This window comes from Chiloscyllium plagiosum, unplaced genomic scaffold, assembly GCF_037043375.1.
Source record: "Chiloscyllium plagiosum isolate Xiang-an unplaced genomic scaffold, Cpla_swu_hap1 HiC_scaffold_35, whole genome shotgun sequence".
In the NCBI taxonomy this organism is placed as follows: Eukaryota; Metazoa; Chordata; class Chondrichthyes; order Orectolobiformes; family Hemiscylliidae; genus Chiloscyllium; species Chiloscyllium plagiosum.
Window position 1 is genome coordinate 34213285 of NW_028270173.1, and position 25118 is coordinate 34238402.

General features: G+C 42.7%; 1 protein-coding gene across 2 annotated transcripts; it reads right to left on the reverse strand.

Moving 5' to 3' along the window:
* Positions 1 to 2146: 2146 nt before the first annotated feature.
* Positions 2147 to 25118, reverse strand: LOC122541164 (zinc-binding protein A33-like). 2 transcript variants are annotated; one of them, XM_043677780.2, is made up of 6 exons: positions 24699 to 25118; positions 23581 to 23676; positions 19646 to 19876; positions 14556 to 14578; positions 13029 to 13138; positions 2147 to 2902 (listed from the first exon to the last, which is right to left on the reverse strand). In XM_043677780.2, the coding sequence occupies exons 1-6, from the start codon at positions 25116 to 25118 to the stop codon at positions 2358 to 2360; spliced, it is 1425 nt and encodes a 474-aa protein (XP_043533715.2). In that variant the 3' UTR covers positions 2147 to 2357. The 2 variants fall into 2 exon arrangements, with proteins under 2 accessions (XP_043533715.2, XP_087835026.1); XM_087978900.1 differs by having other exon boundaries at positions 13029 to 13141.

The window sequence follows — 25118 nt, forward strand, 5'->3', positions numbered from 1 at the left end:
TGGTCAGGTATATTTTAGTGGCCAACCAGGCCCGGAGGAATCTCCGGGTCCAGAGTAGCAATAGTGAAAATCTTAAAGACCGGAGATGAAGAATCACAGAAGGTCCATTATTTTACTCTTTGCAATATCTGGCAGCTTTATCCTTCTCTGGATAACAACAGTCGCATATTTCCTCCATTATCGAATTACAAATACTTTTTCTTTCTCATCTCTGTTTAGCCCTTATGAAATTTATGAAAAGACAGGAATTATGCTTCAGCTGCTGCACTAACATGACCAAAGTTCAGACAGGAGCTGCTATGTGCGCTCAAATATCTCTTTACTTTCATTTATAAGCGAGCTCAATGAAGAAAAGTGCTGCATTGAGGACCTTTCCTCGACATCCCAGCTCAACTCCATTTCAAATTGACTGTCTCTCAAAGTGATTCAACCTTGTGAAGAACAATGCTTCCCTTGAAAACACGTCAAAATTAATCAAATCCTGCAACTGAAACACATTTCTATATCTTCAAAATGGCGGCAGAGGCTGTGCTGATATGCTCCTGCTCCAATGGCCAGCCACATTATTTTTTTTTCCCCTCTTTTGTGGTGTTTCTTCCTTTGTTTTGTGTCAAAGTTCAACTTTTCGTTGGCTGCTGCGAAGGAAGACAGTTGCCAGGGCCGACCATGACACCAGCAATGTGGTGGGATTCAATATCCATTGCTCACACCCAGCAACTGCTATTTTATTGAGGACTTCATCAGCAATGGGTCTTGTTCATTCCTCCTGGTGGTGGTTTTGGCAATGGCTATAGTGCTGCGGCATAGTGGGTCAAGGTTGTTCTGGCAGCAACGCTACACCAAGTGGTCATGGAGGTGATGTGGGCATATTGGTGGGGCAGCTCTGTCCCTCCTTTATAATTTCAGAAATTAGCACAACAGCAAATTGCGCCAACACACACATCTATGTTTTCATGGATACAAACAGTAATAAATTGTGACTCATCTTTTGCGTCAGATTTTTACTTTGATCATTTTTCTGCAGCAGCGTGAAAATGGTGACTCCAATTGAAGGGCTGTGAGCTAGCCATTGTAAATTTAATCCCAATGGAAAAATTGAGCTCGGCCTCCCTCTACCATGGGATAAATTCCCACATTGAATCAATGCCAAGCCCTCTTCAGTCATTCTTCAAATTCTTGTTCAGTGTTAACATAAGTTTTGTTAATATTAACCATTCCCATCTTATTAAACACAAAGGAATATTTGGCCTTTCCAAAAATCAAGAGCTCTGGTCTAAATTATGACTACTCAGGTCACTAAGATAACTCCTCCTTTCAAATCTAATTTAAGCACATAACTAATGGTCAATTTCTTTCTTTTGAAGGGAGTGGAGAGAGTTCATTATGGAGAAGGTGGTCATAGGAGGGAATGACCAGAGTAACATGGCACTCATTGGGCATATTGCTGAAGAAGGTTCACTGAACTCAAAATGAATTCTGCTTTCTCTGCACAAATGATGCCAGATCTGCTGACTTTCTCCATTAATTTCAGTTTTTGCTTCCCATTGCTGGAGAAAGTGCACTTTAGGAATGGAGAGGTAGACAACCTTAGAGTCAAAATGCCCAATCAATTTTATCATGTTTGTTTAGGGGCTAACTCCACATTCACAACTTTTGCATTTTCCTTGAAAGGATTGATTAACAGAAAGTTAGCATATGTGCCCTTAAAGTCACTAACCTATCACAAATTGACATTGAAAGCTGGAGAGATTTCATCACCACTGTTCAGATTTGACTTCGATTCTTATCTTCTGTTCCCACACTGTAGGCTCCAAATTAGCAGTTTGGAATTTGAAATTATAAAAACTGATTTTTTTTTCCCCCCCCAAACTGCAACCCTAGTTCATTTAATTTTTGTATAAAATTGCATGCCAGTATAGTCAGAGCTAATTGAAATGTGGCAAATACCATTTCCTAAGGTGAGACGTGTTCCTTCTGTTTGTACATTATTCCCAGTTATAGCGGTGTCTGCAGAACGTAGATTAACTGGGATGTTGTAGTTGATCAGAAGGACCGAGTCGGAGGCAAAAAAAATAACCAATTTTGCTTTTTGAGTAAAGTTTATTAAGCTTGCAGTTCAGTAAGATATTGAATTTGTTGGATACAGGTAGGCTAGAAACAGTCAGGCGTTACAGATTGTATGCACAGCAGAGTTCATTCAATGCACTCCGGCTGCATTGTCAATAAAGGTTAGGAAAGTAATTAGAATAGTTTAGTTTATTGCTCCCACTTTGTCACCCCAGGCGCACTCAAGTGTTTTCCCCAATTTGACGCCAACCTAGGGAGGTGCCAGTATTAAACAGAACTTGAAAAATAATTTACTGAGAGGAAACCACAGAGAGGGGGGCACCATTATCCCCAACATCATTCAGACAGGGGCAAAAGTAAGGGAACATTTTCTCAGTAAAGGCCTCAGTGAAGGTGTAGAGATGAGCAAAGTCAGCGGCATTGTAAAAGGACACTTGGCCTCCCTCGTAGTCCAGGTAAATGCCAATCCGACTGGGTGTACCACTCAGGGGTAGGGGAGTGATAGTGGGGGAGGTCAGAGCACAGTACTGCCCTCCGTTGCTCAGGGAAATTGCCAGGTATCCATTCTCTGGCTTCAAAGCGATGTCCCCCTTCCTGTTAATGGATTCTCTGGCCACACCCAGGTCCCATTTGGACTTGCCGCTCACCTCCACCTCCCAGTAGTGCATACCCGTTGTGAAACCCTGTGTGGCCAGGACAGACACGCATACGTCAAACCTGGCCGGGCCATCAGGGAGAATCTGCTTGGTTTCAATGACAGTCACACTGGTCAGGTCATCTGCCAGCAGGAGCCAAGGGTTTGCAGTTTGAGGATCCAGGGTCAGGCTGTGGGGAACTGCACAACAAAAAAATGCAAATGAGATGAGCCAAGTGGATTATGCATCAGTGGGAGAAATGCTGTGGTGGCACAGTGATCACTGTATTATAGATATTCCTAATCAAATCAGTTCAGCAATGGCTGGAGTGAGACTTGAACCCAGACCTCTCGATTCCAATAGGGACACTACCACAAGACACCACTGTGCATTCTTGTCATCACTAATGTGTCATCCAGTCAAAAATCTACACAGTAAAAACAAAAGAATTGAGAGCGCCAACTGCAACAGGGCTATCAATGGATCGAGGGAAAGTAAGGACAGGAAATCCTCACTTAAATTAGTGGTAGTGTTGCTGGGAAAGAGTCTCCATTTTAAGTGAAGCACATGCTCCCATAAGAATCTATGGAAAAGACAGTGTAAGGTTCCTGAAGATATTTCTTGCTCAGAAAAGTCAATGTACAAGTTGAAATACTGTCATTACCAGACTCTCCATTCTGAAGCTACAGCCTATATTTCTCACCCAAATAAGCTAAGAAAAGAAAAAACTATTTTACTGAACCTGTGTACAGTAGCAGGCAAGCCAGACTGCAATTGTTTCCCACCCACAGTCTTCAAAAGTGAAATCAGCTTGCATCAAGAAAATGCTCTTATTTAAAGAGAACCACACAGACCTGGCCTCTTGCTTGCAAAGGGGAAAATAAACTCTTGCTTTGGATACTGTACAGGCTGTCTTCCCTCTGAACTTTGGCTCTGGATTTCTTCAAAGAGCAAAATTGCATTGAAAGTAAAACATCTTTTACTACAGAGTGTGGTTAGGGCGAGTTACTTTAAAGGTTCCAATTTGCAATGTTGCAGTAAATATGCAAACAACTTGCACACTATGCACACTCAGGCAAAATGAAGAAACGTGGCAAGCATATATTCTTTCAGATAAGGGAAAACAAGTTTAGAATTCTATTGATAAAAGGAGTAGAAATGAAGAATTTTTTTGAAAAAAAAGTGTGGCTTTGAATGAGGCCAGGTAGAAAATAGGGAGAACCAGCTGCATATAGATGTGGTGAAGCAACATGAGTGAGAGAGGATACTGGCAAATTAAAAAAAGCCACCAAATCTTTCGTACACAAACAAAGTCAAGGCTGGCAAAAGGACGCTCAAGGCTAATTAAGGACCAAAAAGATGTACATGTGGAAGGAAAGCACAGTTGAAGTATTAAAATGAAACTTTTCATCTGCTGTGACTAAAGATCTTGGCCATTGTCAAAAAGGACAAAGTTCATAGTTATGGCTATTTAAAATGGAAAAAGGTGTCTGGACAGTTTGCAAACAATACCAAGACCAGATGGAATGCATCCAAGGTCACAGGGAAGAGAGAATGGAGATTGCAGAGAGTAGTAAATTTAGTTTTGTTAGGCTTTGGACAGTACTGTAGGGCTGGAGGATTGCACATACTTTGCCCTTGCTCAAGAACAGGTACAAGAATGAACCAAGAAACCACAGACAAGTCAAATTTCTATTGTTAAAAATAATACAGGACAAAATTGTGGGCGGCACGGTGGTTAGCACTGCTGCCTCACAGCGCTAGAGACCCGGGTTCACTTCCCGCCTCAGGCGACTGACTGTGTGGAGTTTGCACGTTCTCCCAGTGTCTGCGTGGGTTTCCTCCGGTTTCCTCCCACAGTCCAAAGATGTGCAGGTCAGGTGAATTGGCCATGCTAAATTGCCCGAAGTGTTAGGTATGGATGGGTTGCGCTTCGGCGGGGCAGTGTGGACTTGTTGGGCCGAAGGGCCTGTTTCCACACTGTAAGTAATCTAATCTAATATAAAAATTAAAAGGCATGAGTTAATGAATGTGAGCAACTGTGGATTTGAAAGATTAAGAAAGTTTAAATAATTTATGAAAGTTTTTGTAAGAGAAAACAATGTTGATAAATCAATGCGCTGCCATGGTGCAGATGGACTTCCAGAAGACATTTAAATGAAGAGTGATAGAGACTTGTGAACAAATTTAAAAGATTGTGGAAAGAAAGAAAGAAGCAATGACAACATGGACAGAAAAATTGTCCAAGATCAGAAACAGAATGGATGGCTAATGAACTTTTTATAAGTTGCAGGAATACTTACAGCAAAGATACTAAGGGCTCAGTGTGGAGTTCCTCAGTTCCTGACATACATTAATGAACCAGAGCTTGAGGTACAGAGCACAAATTTGAAAGTTTGGGGATTAAGGAAAACTCAGGAGCATTGTAAATTGTGAAGTTCTATACTACCCTCAAAAGTGCATAGACAAGTTGATGAAATTGGCAAATTAAAATTCAAAGTGGAGAAGTGAAAAGGCATATAGGTTTTTAAAGCAAGAACATGGAGACCGAATAAAATAAAGAGTAAATTCACAAGAGGTTGCAAGTGCTGAGGCAGCAGGGTGAAAGTCATTTTTAATCATCGCATTCCAAGCAGGTTGAGAACTGTTGCCGTATACTATATCTTGGGCTTTCATTAATAAACAGTGCAGAAGAGCAAAGGTTATTTGAACATTTAGACAGGACCTTGACCTCAGCTGGGTATTTTGAAGAGTTCTGGGAGCTGTGCTTTAGCAAGGATGGAAGAACATGAGGTTTCCAAGAAGTTGCCCATGAGGAGGAATTTCATTTACAGAGACAGATGGGGAGAGGTTGGAACTGCCTTAGAAGACAAAAAGGCAATATATTTCAAGTATTCAAAGTCACAAGTGGTCAGGATAGAGCAAAGAGAGAAAGTATTCCAAGTCATGGTAGAGAACAAGGGGATACAGACATAAAAGCAATTTAAAAAGTGGGGCAAAAATTATAATGAGAAGAAAATTCTCTCTGCAAGGTGTTGGGGATCTGGAATACAGTGTCCTTAAAGTATTTTAGAGGCAGGCTCATAGAATCCTTGAATCTACAGTTGCAAAGAGGCCATTTACCCCACTGGATTTGTACCAACCCTACAAACATTGAGAGTCAACCCCCCCACCCACCACCAATAACCCTGAATTTCCTATGGCTAACCTGCCTAGACTGCACATCTTTGGACTGTGGGAGGAAACCCACAAAAAGGAGCAGAGAGAGGAAATCCACATAGACCCAGGGGGAATGTGCAAACTCCACACAGTCACCCAAGGGTGGAATCAAACACAGGACCCTTGTGCTATGAGGGAGCAATGCTAACTACTGAGCTATCATGCCACCCCAGTTAAACAAACACATTCAAAGAGGGAACTGGATTACTGTTTACAAAGGACCATCATCATATTATGAGAGAAGGAAGAATGACAATGATTAAAATGTCCATTTGGAGAACTGTGCAGCTTTCTCTAGTAACAGTTGCAATCAGAAAGTCTGGATTACTGGAGGTCTCTGGGTAGTGAATAATGAAATGTGAATGGAGGTGGAAAAGGCTAGGTGGTTGATGCATTGGTTTTAATTTGCCAAACCACCCTCTATTCACAAATAGTTGTTTAGAAAGAAATTTAGAAAGTGTGTCTGATTTTTAAAGAGAGGAGGGGGTGACAAAGCAGGAAATGAGAAGCCAATTAATCACTAGATGTTAAACTAAATATTAAAAATGTTAGACAGTATAAAGAAATTATATCAGGGCACTTACACTAGGTCAAGGTAATCAGACCCAGTCATTGTCAGTTATATACATTCCATAAAATATATTGGAATGCTTACAGGATGCTGTTGATTAAGGGGAACTGGTTAATATACTTAAGCTTTATCTTCTGCAATAATCTATGGCATGTGGGGTGAAAAGGGAGCTGGAGGTAGCGTTTTAGCATGGAAGATTGGCTAGCCAACAGGAAGCATGGAGTGTGAATAATACATTTGTTTCTAAAAAGAAAGGTTGACAGAACATACCAAATGGTGTGCCACTAACAAGTCAAACCAGTGTTGGGACCACAATGGTTTATAATTAATAAAGTTACTTGGCAGAAGGTTTGGTTGCCAAATTTGCTTATGATAGGAAGATATGAGAAAAGCTGCAAAGGGGACACTGGAAGTTGTGAAAGATATACAAGTAGGTTTAGCAAGTAAGGCATAAAAGGTGGCAAATGTAAAAACTCCATTAGAGAAAAGGTGACAAAGCAATGGCAAGAGCTCTGCAATGTAGAGAGACAAGTGTCCTAGTCTATGCATTGCTAAGTTACAAGCAGCTAATTTGGAAACTATTTAATGCTATAATTTGAAGGGGAAATGGAATACATAAAAAGATGATGCTATACATCAGTTATATAGGGCATTGGTGATATCACATACAACTACACATGTATTGGTCATCTTGACAGGAAGGATGCAATTACGTTGGAGGACGTTAGAGAAGATTTACTTGACTAATACCGGGAAATAAGGAAGGGGTTGTGTTATGTTGGACAGGCTGAGCTTGTATCTGTTCAAGTTAGTGGAGAGATAGATTGATTAAAACATACAGGATCTGGAGGAGAATCGACAGGGTAGATGTATTGCCCCCACTACTTTCCATCAAATCAGGACATTACCAAAGAGGAGAAAAGAAATTGGCATTCATGGAAATGTTGTTAAAATTACAATTTCCTTTCAGGACTGCCATGGCTCTTCAGAATTCTCTTCAAAAAAAAAAGATAGTAGTAGATGTGCTGGACCTTTATTTGCCAGACAGAGGTAAACAAATTGTTTGTTAAACACAGCAGGTGAAAACCCATCTGCAGTTGGTACAAATGTGGATTTGAAGCTGCAGTCAGATCAGCCATTGTGTGTTGGATGGCCAAGAACTGAATGGTCTAGCCCTGCTACTTTCTGACATGCAATGGTTCCTATACTGGGGTGAAGCATTGTCCAGTTCAACTGGAATGGACAACAAGTCAAACATTTACCTAGCTTCCTTGCTTTGGGGAGAATGCTAGTCAATTTTGGGACACTTGTTAGAGGATTTATTTAAAACTTTGCTGGTTAACAAAGAGAGACTGTGGGGTGTTCAGAAAGAAAACAAACATTCACAACCAGAGTAACTCATGTGGTGGAATGAACTTCCAGAGGAAGTGGTGGGTGTGGGTACAGTAAGATGATACTATGGTATTAAGAGGTATTTTTTCCAGGGAAAAAAGAAAGGTGGAGTCAAAGATGCTGATTAGTCTACTCAGAGGCAATAAAGTAAACAGGTTGAGGCCTTGTTTTTAAATTAAAAGGGTTGAATAGAAGCCGCCTGAATGGGTGGGGTCAAGTTTCCACAGAACCAAGTTTTTCTCCATTTTGGTTTGTCAGTTTGAAAGCTGGGGTATATCTCTCCCCTCTACTATTCCCAACGCAACCCCCCCCCCCACCCAACTCCCGATCGGAGAATTGCACAAGAGAATCTATTTTCCTTTGCCAAAGGTGTGCTTTAAGAATGTTACTATATCAGAAGAGTTACTGTTTAGTAGTTTAAAATAAAAATCACTTAAAATTTCCCAATACAGAAGAGTTGTTCCAGTTTCTTATTTTTGTTGTATTTTAACTAGTGTCAGAATAAAGGTGTATGTTGCACTTCAGACTGGTAGATTGACCAAATTGTATCTGGAACACAACACCTGGCACTTGCCTTTAAACTTTAAAAAGGTTAGAGTATGTTGTGGTTCTGTTCGCCGAGCTGGGAATGTGTTGCAGATGTTTCGTCCCCTGTCTAGGTGACATCCTCAGTGCTTGGGAGCCTCCTGTGATCTTTCCTCCGGCATTTGTAGTGGTTTGAATCTGCCGTTTCCAGTTGTCAGTTCCAGCTGTCCGCTGCAGTGGTCGGTATATTGGGTCCAGGTCGATGTGCTTATTGACCGAATCTGTGGATGAGTGCCATGCCTCTAGAAATTCCCTGGCTGTTCTGTTTGGCTTGTCCTATAATAGTAGTGTTGTCCCAGTCGAATTCATGTTGCTAGTCATCTGCGTGTGTGGCTACTAAGGATAGCTGGTCGTCTCGTTTCGTGGCTAGTTGGTGTTCATGGATGCGGATCGTTAGCGGTTTTCCTGTTTGTCCTATATAGTGTTTTGTGCAGTCCTTTACGTGGGATTTTATACACGACATTGGTTTTGCTCATGCTGGGTATTGGGTCCTTCGTTCTGGTGAGTTGTTGTCCGAGCTGTTGGTTTGTGCGCTGTTAGGAGTCCTAGTGGTCGCAGTAGTCTGGCTGTCAGTTCAGAAATGCTCTTGATGTATGGTAGTGTGGCTAGTCCTTTGGGTTGCGGCATATCCTCATTCTGTTGTCTTTCCCTTAGGCATCTGTTGATGGAATTGCGCGGGTATCAGTTTTTGGCGAATACATTGTATAGGTGTTCTTCTTCCTCATTTTGCAGTTCTGGTGTACTGCAGTGTGTTGTGGCCCTTTTGAATAGTGTCTTGATGCAACTTCTTTTGTGTGTGTTGGGGTGGTTGCTTTTGAAGTTTGGGACTTGGTCTGTGTGTGTGGCTTTCCTGTATACCTTTGTTGTGAATTCTCCATTTGGTGTTCTCTGTACCATCACGTCTAGGAATGGGAGTTGGTTGTCCTTTTCTTCCTCTCTAGTGAATCGGATTCCTGTTAGTGTGGCATTGATGATCCAGCGTGTGTTCTCTATTTCTATGTTTTTAATGATTACAAAGGTGTCATCCACATATCTGACCCAGAGTTTAGGTTGAATTTGCAGTAAGACTTTGTTCTAATCTTTGCATCACCGCTTCTGCTGAGTCGAGAGATGGGTGAGCCCATGGGTGTGCCGTTGATTTGTTCATATATTTGGTTGGTGAATGTGAAGTGTGTTGTGAGGCACAGGTCCAGTAGTTCGAGTATGCAGTCTTTGTTGAAAGGTTCCCAGTCTTGTCGTCTGTTCTGTATGTCCAGCAGGTTGGCTATGGTTTCTCTGGCTGGGGTTTGTCAATAGTGGTGAACAGTGCCATTACATCAAATGAGACTATAGTTTCTTGTCTGTGTGTATATTTCTGATGATGTCCAAGAATTCCTGTGTTGACTGTATAGAGTGTCTGGATCCACTGATCAGGTGTTTCAGTTTCTGCTATTTCACTCATCCACAGATTCAGTCAATAAGCACATCGACCTGGACCCAATATACCGACCACTGCAGCGGACAGCTGGAACTGACAACTGGAAACGGCAGATTCAAACCACTACAAATGCCGGAGGAAAGATCACAGGAGGCTCCCAAGCACTGAGGATGTCACCTAGACAGGGGACGAAACGTCTGCAACACAAATTCCCAGCTCGGCAAACAGAACCACAACGAGCACCCAAGCTACAAATCTTCTCTCAGACTTTAAAGGTTAGAGTATGGGGCATCTAAATGTTTTTGAGGGGGTTTGGTCTAGGTCTGTAATAGTTACAATGTTTAAAAGACATTTAGATCGGTACATGATTGGAGGGATATAGACCAAGTGCAGGGATTGGGACTACTTTAGTCTGTGATTATGGTCGGCATAGACGAAGAGTCCGTTTCCTTGCTGCATGACTCCAAGCTTAGCTCCCAAAAGCTGCTCAAAGATTATTCTCCCCGGCTTCTGCTAACAGTCCATACCCACTGGGGCTGTGTAAAGACCTCTGATCACTTTCTGCTGCTATCATTAAATGTGTTTCACATGATGTCAGTACAATATATCAGGTCAAAAACTGGACCATGTAATCAGGTGAAGCCTATTCTAGCTTCAATTCAATCACAGGGTTATCACTCAAACCAAAAATAAGCTCAGCCACTTGCCATGAAGTCAGTTCAATACCCAATGATGGGTGACGGTTCTGTGCTACAATTACATGTTGTGTTGTCTGGAACAAATTTAGAACAACGAATAAAGCAAAAAAAAAAAGGAAATGAACACCTTCCAAAGACAATAGTATTGGCTACAGCATTAGATTATTTCTGCCCCTTAGGCAATGAAGGGCTGTGCATGGGAACAGCCAACATACAGTATACAGACTTTCAGTAGCATTAATGGTCTTCCAATGCAGAGGTCGAACCCCTCTGCTAATTAAAATTAGAACACCCAGAAAAGCTCACATCATCTGTTAATAGTGTGAATGAGTGAATGAAAGAAAAACCCACAATATCCACTGTTTAAAGAAAAACAAAATTTCCAAACTCTAACAGTGAACACCAAATAAAAACCATTTACAAATCAGAGCCCCTTTTTCCTTAAAAAAACAAATCAGTGACTCCCACTATTAAAATGCTGCTCCAATAACATTTACTAAACATTACCTTAAATCTTGCAAAGTCCAAATATTCTCTTGTGCTGTCCTCCTTCTGGTGTTGAATCTGCTGTCTCCTCCCTCGGCAGACTGATAGTTTTTTTTTTAAATATTGAGTCTTTATATAAAATTCCTTGGTACATTAAATAGATAGTGCCTTCCGAGATTTTCTTTGAGCGCTCTTTCGGGTGTCATGTCCTTATGTTTGATGGGCAGTTAGCTCTGACTAATTTTCAAAGTGCCACTCCCACCCTTTCCAGGAATTATTTAACAAAGACACCAACGAGGCCACGGTCTCTTTCAACGTGACAGCCCTATTCACATCAATAAACAACACCCTAGCCAAAGAAACACTTGCCTCACTGCTAGAGGGATCAGGGATACCAACACCCAATAGTGCCAACTCCGCCAGCAAGGACAGCATCCTCAAATGACTAGACCTGCACCTCGCAACCCACTTCACCTTCAATGACAGGACATACAAACAAATCAACGGGACACCTATGGCATCACCAATAATCAGGACTTAGCAGAAGCAGTTAAGCAGAGGTTAGACAAACAGCCATTCCCACAATCCAGCCTAAGCTTTGGGTCCATTACGCAGATGACCCCTTTGTCATCACAAAATGAGAAACTAGAAGAAATCTGCAAACACAAACACCCTTGCTGGCAAAAAATTCAAAGAGGAACAATAAATGATTTCCCTTCTTGGATATCATGATAGAACAAGAAGCCAAACAAACCGACCCGCTCAGCAAACAAACCAACAACCCAAACCATGGCTTGCTCTTCATAGCCAAGACTCATTGGTCTGATGTTGTCAATATAGTTAATTCAAATGGAGTTGGTTTTTGATATTTTGGGCATAATTTAAAATTAATTGGTTAAATTCAAATCCAGATGCCTTAACATCAGAACAACCCCCAAACTAAGTTAGTATTACCAATTCTCAGCACCTATCAGACATAGTTACAGACATATACTGTCAAAATTTCTCAGCTCAGAAATGAACACTCTCTCAAAGTGACCACACACTCTTTCAACTTCATAACAGGGACTCTGTTGTAACATGGGATTTTACCTTTGTTATTAGACTGTTAACTTGAATCGCAGTTTATGTAATAAATCCAGACTCAAGGCCCAGTCTCTTCGACTGAAGAGACCATGTGGGTATCCTTCACTGCTAGGTTGCAATAAGCAAATTAATATCATCAGGGCAGATTGGCACCAGTGAAGCTACCAATAGCATCTCAGCGTTCTAGTGTACACATCCAAAACAGACACCATGCTAGCGGAAATGAATGTGGATTTGATCAATCAATAATGCCAATTATTGAAACCAGTTCAATTTTTAAAAAATATTTGCGACTGTCTCAATGTTGTTTAGTCCTGCCAAGCTTCTGTAATGTTCAAGGTCCTCTCCTGTACTCAAGTAGGACATGCTTGTGATAGAAGAGATTTTAAAAATTAGTTTGGAAGTCAGAGCATTCCTTTCCTATTTGACATACTAGCTATTCCACACACACTGGTTGTCTCAATACAAAACGTATGCCCATTGTACAATTTGTTATAGTTGCAAGTTAGTGACTAACTGTACACTTGTCCCGTGGACAAACTACATCAACACAAATTAACAATGAAGACAATACTTCAAAAATGTTATAAAATGACCAAAAAAGGGTTTAAATAAAGATGCTGCCACTCTGACTTAAGGCACTGCCAGCTTAGCAAGCTCATACTGCTATTGCACACATCTCATCTTCATAAAGGGAATATTCCTAATCATATGCCCTCAGCCACATCAAATGTCAACTGTTTGAGCCAAACCACTGCACCGCAAAAGCCAAGCTACAGTAGTGAAAGAATCACTTATAAAAATTCAGGCAGTTTAATTGCCACCATTAACCTAGATACAAGATTACTGGTGGAGCCAGTGCATTTATTTACCTGGGTGGATGGCACTCTTCATTTCTCTCCATAGCTTGTACTGTAATGGACCTTTGTATGTTCCCAGGCACACATTCCCAGGCAGAGCAGTAGGCATCTCTTCAGAAACCCTGCTAACACAAAGCCAGGTTAGAAAATGCACAAGGACAGAAGAACACAAGACTAGGAGTGGGAGGCAATACACCCCTTTCAGTCTGCCCTGTGTTGCAACTATACATTGCATTGTTATCAGGTACAACAGTTGAGAATAATGACTAAAACAGAAAAAACAAAATGAGCATCTTCCAAATGACAAAATTATTTGGCTACAGCAAAAACCTTGCAGGCTGATTGGAGTTTTATAAACTAATGATGCCAGCCAATCACATGATGATTAGCGTATACAACTGCAATGGAAGCAGATGAATTTGAACAGTCAAGTCTGCCTGGAGCAGGTGCCTCTCTGACACAATGGAGGGTTTCAGAACCTAAAAACAAGTGAAGCATCTTACGGGAAGAAATATTGTTGCAGCCAGAGAGAGTGTCCTCTGAGGGGACCTGGAATCTACCACTGTTGTCACCAGCCAAAGGAATTCTGCCAGTTACATTTGATCCCAACAGAAATCCCACGGCCAATGGCTTCTCAGTAAACTCAGTCCAGGTAAAGACTGACATTTCAACCTGTGAGTTCAGTCTTCCCCCTGTTAACCAGTAACAGTCCTGGTTAACTGTCAATTTACTGAAGTACCTTTAAATGAAAAAACGTTCCAGAGAAGTATGGTAGATGTACATACACCTCAGCAATCCCAGAAGGCAGCTCACCACCTCCAATAGCAATGAAGGATGGGAAATGTTTACCAATATATAAAAAAAAAACTCATTCTGGTGTTAATTCCATCCTAAAGAGGCACTTACATTTGAAAGCAGTTAAAATACTAATGAACTCTATAGCTTTGCTGGACTATGTTTTATTGCAATAAATTACTCAAGCTATTTGATTCATTGAGACTGAACCATTTCAAGTTTCAATTGGACATATCACCTCCCTCAATTGTAAACTAGCCAGCCCATTCAATAAAATTAAACAAACAGTCAATAAAGTCGCAACCAATCCTTTACCTCACTTTAAGTTTTGTACTCAATCCCCAGGTTTTGAAGAGGATTATCAAAATAACTGCATAGACTTGTCAAAAGCAGGAAAACGTTAGAGTCCACATATTTCTCATCTAGTCCAAAACCATTCATCCAGTTAGCTGGAACCATGAAGCCTTGTTTTTGACACTGCATTCAAGAACTCAAAAATCAGGAAGTGAACTTTTGCACTGTGTTTAAGCAAGGGGATACTGGTAGGAGACTAAATACTTTGCATCACATTGCAGGTGTGATTGCACCAAAAGCTGAGTATAACTGAATTTCCTCATGTCTGAAATTCAGCTCCCTCCAATAAAAACCAACTGCAGTAAGTGGGTTAGTACATCATGATTTAGACCAGAGAACACAGTGGGATGTGAATGTTAATTTACAATTGCTCCAGTAAACAATGCGTACCTGTCCCTCCAAGAGCCAACCTCCTTGAAGAGAGAAACAAGACAAATGTTAGTTTGTCACTGTAGTACAGTGGAACAAAAAACGCATTCAAGCAGAAAAAACAACAAAGAACATAGAACAGTACAGCACAGTCCAGGTCCTTCAGTGCTCGGTGTTGTGCTGCACTTTTATCGTACTCTAACCTGGACTAACCTACTGTTATGGACTAGGACAGACCATTTAAAATATTCTTCAGCAGGGAACCCAGACCATAACATGGCAGTTTATTTTGGTACATGTACAGTGAAAATTACCCTAAGTTAGCAAGGTTGACTGCCAGGTTTTAAAACAGGCAAACAATTAATCACAAAATTACACAATGAAACAAAGAACAAAATAATTAATTCCTACAGAACTCCATCTGTCCGAATATACATAATCCCAATAAGCAAATCCCCCTTTAAAAAAAGGCAGACCACTCCCCTGTTATACAGGTCACTTCGAAAACATGACTACTTTGGCATGAAGTCTCATTCTGTTTATATGTAAACAAAAAGTCCTCAATACCCTTTAATCTCTGTACCAAACCAGTCTAATTGGAGCCAGGATTGTTTTATTACCCCTCTTTAAAAAAAAAGGACACAGTAGCCTTGAGAGAAAAATGGAACAAGCTTCGTGACACTATATACTCCATTGTGCTGAATTCCATGTGCCTATCCAACAGTCACTTAAATATCCCTAATATGTCTGACTCTACCACCACTGCAGACAGTGCATTCCACGCATCCACCATTACCTAAAGAACCTACCTCTGATCTCTCCCCTAAACCTTCTGCTAATCACCTTAAAATAGTGTCCCATCGTGATAGACACTTCCACCTGGGGAGGAAAATAAAAGGTTTTTGGCTATCCACTCTATGCCTTGTGCAGCTCTAACAAGTCATCGCTCATCCTTCTTCACTCCACTGAGAAAAGCCCAAGCTCCCTCAACATGCCTCCAGTCCAGTCCTGGTAAATTTCCTCTGCATCCTCACTAAAGCTTCCACATCTTTCCTATCATGATGCAACCAGAAGTGAACACTATATTCCAAATGTGGCCTAACCAGGGCTCTATAGAGCTGCAGCATAACCTCATGGCTCTTAAACTCAATCCTCCTGCTAATGAAAGCCAACACACCATATGCTTTAACCACCCTAACCACCTGGGTGGCAACTTTGAGGGATCTATGGACATGTACCCCAAGATCCCAGTGTTCCTCCATACTGGAATGTCAAATGTGAATGCAGAATACAGAGTTAAAGGCAGGATTCCCAGTGAAGTGAACAACTCCACACTTTTCCAGATTGAATTTCACCTGCCACTTCTCAGAGCCTTTCAAAATTTCCTATCAATATTTCATTGCAACCAACAGCCCTCCACACAATCCACAACTCCATCAACCTGTGTGTTATCAGCAAACTTACTAATCCACCTTTCCACTTCCTCATTCATAAAAAGTAAAAGGAACAGTGCATTTTCAACATTTCCACATTCACTGTACCTTACGCACCAGATTTCAGCATTTCACTCAAAGCTTGGCAGAATATTATCCAATGTTACTTTATTTATATTCAAACAGAATTTGAAGTGTTAAGAATGGATTACACGATTCTGGTCATTCTATTTAAAATATTCAAAAAATGGTTTGGAAATACAAAGTTTAAGTATCACAAAAAGAAAGATGCGTCACACCCATAATCATCAGGTCCATTCACAACAAGACCAATTCAGAGGGGGGAAATGCAACATTTATACCATACAAGAGGAGAGGACTGATTGGGTGGCTAGTGGACTAACTGGTAAAGGTATTTCCATGTTGAACCAGAATCGTATCATAGAATCAGAATCCCTCATGTGGAAACAGGCCCTGTGGCTCAACAGGTCCGTACCATCCCTCTGAAGAGTATCCCACCCAAACCCATTCCTCGACATTGACCCCTGTCTAATGCACCTAACCTACACATCCCTGAACACTATCGGGCAATTTAGCATGGCCAATTCACTTAAACTGCACATCTTTGGATTGTGGGAGGAAACTGGAGCAAACCCACACGGACACCAGGAGAATGTCTATCTGGATGAAGTTTGCATGGTCGTCAGAGGCTGAAATTGAACCCAGCTCCCTGGCACTGTGAGGCAGCAGTGCTAACCACCAAGTGACTGTGCCACCCATATAGCAGTTAATGTTTGGCAGTTAACTGCCAGCTAATGTTAAACTAGGTAGGTTGATTGATTGTTCGCAGCAATATCCCAAGCAACGAACCACAAATTATTGGCACCTATTTGGCAGATTTGAAACAGGTGCACACATTCCTTCTCTGCAATGGGTAAGCCCCTTCATATTATTTTCAGCTTAACAGTCCACACAGGTGCACCACACAGATCCACTGACAATCGAGTTGTTGGTGTGAAGAAATACACTGACAGTCAGGATTACTTGGCAAAGAAGATCCAACTCAAGAGTCAACAATAAATGGTAAATGGAAAAGCCTTGGGGAAAATTGATGCACAGAGAGATCAGGGTGTTCAGTTCCACTGTACCCTAAGGCAGCAACGCAGATTGATAGAGTGGTCAAGGCAACACATGGCATTCCTTCCTTCATCGGCCAGGGTATTGAGTGAAAGAGTTGGCAGGTAATGTTTCAGTTGTACAGGACTTTGATTCAGCCACATTTAGAATACTGCGTACAGGTTGCCACATTACCAAAAGGATGCGGATGCTTTGGAGACGGTTCACCAGGATATTGAGTACAGGAGTTGGGAGGTCATGTTATGGCTGTACAGGATATTGGTTAGGCCACTTTTGAAATATTGCGTGCAATTCTGGTCTCCTTCCTATCAGAAGGATGTTGCAAAACTTGAAAGGGTCCAGAAAAGATTTACAAGGATGTTGCCAGGGTTGGAGGATTTGAGCTAGAGGGAAGAGTGAATAGGTTAGGGATGTTTTCCTGGAGCGTCGGAGGCTGAGAGGTGATCTTGTAGAGGTTTATAAAATTATGAGGGGCATGGAGAGGGTAAATAGACAAAGTCTCTTCCCGGGTGTGGGGGGTGGGGGAGGGGAGGGAGTCTTGAACTAGAGGGCATAGGTTTAAGGTGAGAGAAGGAGGATATAAAAAATCTAAGTGACAACTTTTTCACGCAGAGGGTGGTACATGTATGGAATGAGTTGCCAGAGGAAATGGAGGAGATTAGTACAAATTGCAACATTTAACAGGCAGCTGGATGGGTATGTGAATAGAAAAGGGTTTGGAGGGATATAGACTAGGTGCTGGCAGGTGGGAGTAGATTGGGTTAGGATATCTGTTCAGCATGGACGAGTTGGACCGAAGGGTCTGTTTCTGTGCTATACCTCTCTATGACTAAGTGTTGTCCAAATTATAGAACCACTTCTAACTTTGGATGTTAGTGTGGGTTTGGCAAGCACAAATTTGCTGGGCATGGTGCAAGTGGTCAGCACCTTCCTGGTTCTGAATAAGAACAACTGTTTAGCACTAGTCCTTGGCACAGACATTTGACACATGTGGCATCACACTGGGTAAAGAAAGGATGGAGAAGCATGCCAGGGTAGACTCATTAGGCTGCACACAGACTTCAACTGTGCTGGACCACCTCAATTCTCAAGGGAGAAAGAAAAACACAAGTCACTGGAGGGGCATTAATAGGGCAAATAGTCATGGTCTTTTCCCCAGGGTAAGGCAATTCCAAAACTAGAGGATATTGTGCCCCTTTTAAATGTTTCCTATCTCTCCTTGAACCAAAGGGCAACTTCTTCATACAGAGGGTAGTGCGCACACGAGCTGCTAGAGGAAGAGGACATTGGTATAACATTTAAAAGGCAACTGGATAGATGTATTAATGGGAAGGGTTTAGAGGGATTTGAGCCAAATCGGACGAGATTAATTTAGGATATCTTGTTGTCATGGACAAGTTGAACAAGGAGATCTATTTTCATGTTGTACAGCTCTTTGACAGTGCTCATTTTATCTTGTCACAGAACAGTGAGTCCCAAAGTTTCTCAATGGCCAGCTTCTGCACTTTTAGCCATTTAAAAAAAAAAACACGGATTGGGGGAGTAAGAGGGAAAATCCTGGCCACAACATATGACACATACCCTCCCAATAAAAGTCAAGTCAGAATGGGGGAAGGGGAAAGCTCCGAAAAGGCACCTGGACAGCAGAGTGGCTCAGCAGTTAGCACTGCTGCCTCACAGCACCAGGGACCTGAGTTCAATTCCACCCTCAGCTGACTGTCCAAGTGGAGTTTACACATTCTCCCCCATCTGCGTGGGCTTCCTTCTGGTTTCCTTCTACAGTCCAAAGACGTGGGAGTTAGGGTGGTTTGGCCACACGAAATTGCCCATAGCGTCCAGGAATGTGCAGGTCAGGTGGGTTAGCCACAGGGAATATGGGGACAAGGGTCTGCGTGGGATGTTCTTTAGAGGGGCAGTGTGGTCTTGGATTGCATACACTGAATAGAATACCTACAGTGTGAAAACAGGCCCTTAGGCCCAACAAGTCCACACCGACTCTCCGAAAAACAACCCACCCAGAGCCATTCCTGCTACCCTATTACTGTACATGCACCCTGGCTAATGCACCTACACAACTCTGAACACTAGGGTGGAATTTAGCACAGCCAATTCACCCTAACCTGCACTTCCTTGGACTGTGGAAGGAAACCCACACAGGCACAGGGAGAACATGCAAACTCCACACAGACAGTTGCCAGAGGCTGGAATCGAACCAGAGTCCCTGGCGCTGTGAGGCAGTAGTGCTAACCATTGAGTCAATGCCGCCCCAACTGCTCCCACATTGATTCTATGCTGTAGTCAGGGTGAAGTTCAGTCGATAAATGGAAAAGGGTAAATAGAGGTAAACAAAATAAACTCAGCTAAACCCTCAGATATCAGCAACGTGCTTACATTTAACTTTTGTTGTGCTATTGAGAAGCTAAGTTAGAGATGCTCACAAACCCCATGCTATGAAAGGGAATAGATCTCCTGAAACAGAATCATTAGTGGTGGTGTTGGGGGGTGGGGTGCAGGAAGAGAAGAGAAGAGGAGGAAACATACCTTAAGAGATGCCAAGTCACCTTGATCCAGTTTAGCCTCAATACACACGATGTCCTGCTCAGTGGAGAAGAGCAGTGCCCTCAGCTTTGCCAGGTTCCTTTCCATTTCCACCAGGTTCCCTTCCACATGAGCCTCCAGCTTCTCCAGGAGCTGCTGCTCATGCTCATTGAGGAACTTGTGCATGTCAGCAAACTGCTGAGCAATGTGGCAGATCAGACTGCAGCCCACATCCTGGAGGGGAAGAGGATGATTAAAACACACATGGAACTCTTTATCCACCCCCATTCAGAGAGGATTGTCAGGAGAGATCAATTGTTTGCATTCAAGCAAACAGGGGCCTTAAAAAAAAAAAAGGGGCGGGAAATGCTCAATATTGCCTAAGGTGAACAATTCGATAAAGCGCAGTTTGTTGCATTGGGTAACTGGTCGTTCCTCAGTTTATTCCAGAAGCACAAGACTCCAGGCCAAAAAATGGCCACACAGCATTAAGGTGATGAGAATGTCAGAGGGATCACCTTATGGTAACTTATTGAATTAAGGCCCTTGCTGGATGTTAAAATGCATCAGCAGTACTGAAGAGCAAGCGATTGCCCCATTATCCTCGTCAATAATCTTTCATCCCAACAGCCCAAGAAACAATTGGTTGTCCATTCAGTCCACTGACACATTCAATGCGCCAATCCCTTTGCAGGAGAGCCTGCATTTATCCACCTTTTAAAGTTCAGGGACATCTCACCAAACATAGAAGACCATCTGGAAGCAAACTTAAGCCATTTGACCTATTAAGACTGCTCCACCATTTGATCATGGTGAATGAGTTTCTGAACCCCATTCTCCTGCCTTCTCCCTGTAATCTTTGATCCCTTTACGAGTCAGGAACCTATCTTGGTCTTAAAACACACTACCTGACAGTTTCCTGCTGTATAAGTTTCATAGATTCACCAGTGATGGAAGAAATTTCTCCTCTCCTTCATTCTGAAAGGTCTAACCCCATGCCCTTGTCTCCTAGTCCCTCTTACTCATGGAAACATCTTCTCCATATCCACAAGAGGTCCCCCTTCCAAAACTCCAATGAGTACAGACTCAGTTGCCAACTACTCAAAACGACCAGTCCTTCAGCCACAGGATCATTCTTAAACCTCCTCCAGACCCCTCCAAGACCAGCACATCCTTCCTTAGATATGGGGCCCAAGACTACACAACATTCCAATTGCAGTCGGACTGGAGTTGATACAGCCTCAACAGTTCATCTCTGCTCCTGCATTCTAGGCCTCCTGAAATGAATGCTGACACTGCATTTGTCTTCCAAACTGCCAGTGTGCATGTTAACCTGAAGAGTATCAGGAACTATGACTCAAGTCCTCAAAACCCTTTCCCCCATTAGAAACTAGTCTAAGCCACTATTCTGCTTACCAAAGTGCATAGACACACCTTCCTCACTTTGTAATTCATCTGCCTTTTTGCCAACCTACTTGCCTTCTGGAGTCTCACCATCTTAACAACACTAGTCCCTCCACCTATCTTTGTCACCTGTAAACACTTCATCCTGATTGTAACAATCACATAGTTACACCACTCCCTGCAGAACTCAATAGTCACCAGCTGCCATCCTGAAAAAGACACCTTCATCCTCCCCTGCTCTGCTGTTCGTCAGTTAATCCTCTATCCATGCCAGCGTCTTTCCCCTGACACCATGGGCACATATTTAGCAACCTCCTGTGCAGTACCTTATCAAAAGGTGTATTGGAAATCCTAATAGATCCCATTCACTGGTCCTCCTTTGTCTAACTTGCTCATTACCTCCTCAAAATAATTCTAATAGATTTGTTAGGCACGACCTCCCCTTGACGAAGCCATGCTGACTCAGCCATATTTTATCTCGTGCTTCCAAATACCCCTACAACCTCATCCTTAATAATGAACTCTAAAATCTTACCAACGACCAAGGTCAGGCTAACCAGCCTATGATTTCCGATTGTCTGCCTCCCTCCCTTTTGAACAGGAGCATTACATTAACCAATTTTCAGATCTCTGGGACTATCCTGACTCCGGTAATTCCTGAAAGATCACCAATGCCTCTGCAATTGCCTCAGCCATCTCCTTCAGAAACCTGGGTGGTAGTCTATCCAAGAGAGCTTTGACAAAGGGTCAGTTAGACTCGAAACGCCAGCTCTTTTCTGTCCTGAAGAAGGGCTTATGCCCGAAACGTCGATTCTCCTGCTTCTTTGATGCTGCCTGACCTGCTGTGCTTTTCCAGCAACACATTTTTAAGCTGCAGAAATTGTCCAGCATTTTCTTTTTTGGTTTCAGATTCCAGCATCCACAGTAATTCGCTTTTATCCCGAGAGGTGATTTATCCACCTTCAGATCTTTCCTCAACATCATCTTCGTGATGGTCACTACACTCACCTCTGCCCAGAGCCTCTTGAAATCCTGGTATGCTATTAGTGTCTTCCACAGTGAAAACTGATGCATAATACCTATTCAGCTCCTCTGCCACTCCTACATCTCCAACTTCACTTTTCAGCCATCCAATGTCCACTCTTGCCTTTCAGATACTAAAAATATTCTTGCAATTTTCTTTTGTGTTACTAGTTAGCTTAATCTCATTTCACCTACACCCCTCATTGCTTCTTCAGGTGTACTCTGTGGGATTTTTTAAAAATCCCAGTCATCTTCACCGCATTTCTTGTTCAGACATGGTTGTCAGGAGAGATCAATTGTTTGCATTCAAGCAAACAGGGGAACTAAAATGCTTTTTCATAGATGCTGTCCCTTGACTCCCCTCATCAGTCATGCTTGCCTAATATTCTCTATCATACATTTCTTCCTCCTTTGAATGAATTTAATGCTGCTCCTCCCCCCAAATTACCACCCCCCCACCCCCACAGAAACCCCTGCCGTCACTGTTCCATTATCTTCCGAGGTTCCCCTTCTTATCAACTGACCAGCTCTTCCCTCATATCCTTATACATATCCATACTCAACTATTGCACGGTTACATTGATTCCAGAATTCACCCTACAGTTTGAGGGGGAGAAGTTATCTTAGGGTGGTTACTTCCCCAGAAAAAAGGTTCATTTTTTTTTAAAGGTTCCCAATCGATTCTGCCTCATTACACATGACCAAATCCAGAACTTCCTGTTCCATAATGGGCTATACCACAAGCTGTTCCAAAACAACCCGGTAGACATTCCACAAATTCATTTTCTTGAGATTCACTAACAACCTGATTTTTCCCAGTCCACTCGCATATTGAAGTCCCAGGATTATTGTGATCATGCATATCAGGCGACATCTTTTCTCATCTCCCGATTTATTTTCTGCTCTGCGTTTTGACAACTGCTCGGAGGCCTGCACATAACCACCATCAGGGTCTTTTCCCTTTGCTCTACCCACACGGATTTTATGCCTTCCAATCCCATGTCGCTTCTTGCGATCGGTTTAGTGTCATATCTCAATTGCAGGCAACCCTTTCCCTCCCACCTTCCCCAACCCCCCGCCAATCCTTTTTGATAGCTCACCACCGTCAGAGGTATTGCCCAAGTAACAAGACTAGTAAACTGCAGGCCCAGGCCAATTCTCTGGGCATGTGTTCAAACCCCAACACAACCCCAGCTGGTGAAATTTCAATTAAATAAGTAAGTCTAGAATTTTATGCAATTATTTCCGGATCATTGAATGTTGTAAAAATCCATTCAATTCCCAAATATCTTTTCAGGATGAAAACCTACCCAATTTACCTACTCTGGCCTACACATGACTCCAAAGCAGCCTAATCGACTTTTCACTTATCCACTAAGAGGGCCTATTAACGGTACTCCAGGGTGAGTGACAACCATGGATCCAAAAAAAAAACCAAGTTTTAAAAACACTAACTCCATGAAAAGAGGTTGTCGCAGATCTTCAAGCATGGGCAGATCAGACGGCCTTACCTTCGTCTGTGCAATCTCCAGGACTTGTTTCTGCACCACATCTTTCAAAGAGACCACCTTCTGGTTGAGAGAGTTTAACAGCACGTCTCCTTTATTCTGCAGGTGAAGGCAGGAAGGAAACAGAGTTATTACTAGACGCCAGATTTGCCACAGAAAAATCCCTTCACGCATCGTAGATTTCTTCTGTCATACAATCCCTACAGTGGAGACAGCGACCATTTGGCCCATCGGGTCTGCATGGACCCTCCGAACAGGATCGCCCCCTATCCACATTTAACACAATCCACTTAACCTGGGCATCTTTGGACCGAGGGAAGGAAAGTAGAGGAAACCAAGGCAAACAGAGGTAACATGCAAACTCCACACAGTGGCCCAAGAGTGGAGTTGAATCCAAGATCCATGATGCGGTGAGGCAGCAGTGCTAACCATAGAGCTGTTGTGCCTCTTGTACCCCCAGCTTCAGCATGGACTCGAATTCCCAGCCTCAAGGCAAAATCCAGCACTGCCTGGGTTGGAAAGACTTACTCCAAAGACAAATTTATTGATGGACTTTAATTTTTTTGTTTCAATTTTTGCTCCCATGCACACTGATAGCAGTGAATTGAGGGGTGCGTAGGTTAAGCTATTTTATTTTACATTAGGATTAATCCTCAGCACAACATCATGGACCTGTACGTTTCTATGTTCTATGAATTTGCACTTAATCTGACTAGGAGAAAGCAAGGACTGTAGTTGCTGGAGATCAGAGACGAGGGTGTGGTGCTAGAAAAACACAGCAGGTGAGGCAGCATCCAAGGAGCAGCAGAATTGATGTTTCAGGTACAAGCCCTTCATCAGGCTTCATTTCTAATGAAAGGCTTATGCTCGAAACATCAATTCTGCTGCTCCTTGGATGATGCCTGACCTGCTGTGCTTTTCTAGCATCACACCCTTGACTTAAGAATCTGAACCTTGGTACCACAATGGTACTGTAAAGTGGTGATTTGTAAGCTTTTCACTGTACTCATTCAGGTACATGTAACAACAAAAAGAAAGTTAATTCTAAAATTAACAGGACACCTGCTTTTGCAAAATGCACACTTGCACCATCCTTCCCCCATCCCTTCTGCACACAATACCTTGCAGGTGGCCAGGAATTCAGCTCGCTCCCTGAACTGGTGCTGCTTGTGAAGCTTGGAGTCCCTGCACACCAGGCAGATAATCATGCCGTCCGTCTCACAGATCAGGGTCAGCTTCTCCTGGTGTTCTGGACACAGGCGCCTCTCCTCCTCACTCAGCTCCTGCTGTGGGCTGGTCAGCCGCCGAATCTTATCCACCACGTTCCGCAGCACCCGGTTAGGCTGCAGCAGCAGCCGCGGGGTCCTCACACCGCACTGCGGGCAACAGACCGAGCCACCCTGCGCCTCCCTGTAGGACACAATACAGGAGCGGCAGAAATTCCGCTCACAGTCCACCAGAACAGGCTCCACAAACAACCCGAGGCAGAGGGGACAGACAAGGGCTTCCCCGTAATTCCCATTCTCTTCCCCGCAAGACAT

Coding starts and splice junctions, on each gene's coding strand:
- LOC122541164 (XM_087978900.1), bottom strand. CDS start 25,118: ATGTCTTGCGGGGAAGAGAATGGGAATTACGGGGAAGCCCTTGTCTGT. Junction 19,877..23,580: donor TGGAGATTGCACAGACGAAG/GTAAGGCCGTCT, acceptor CTTCCCCTCCAG/GATGTGGGCTGCAGTCTGAT. Junction 2,903..13,028: donor GAAGAGTGCCATCCACCCAG/GTAAATAAATGC, acceptor TTTGTTGTGCAG/TTCCCCACAGCCTGACCCTG.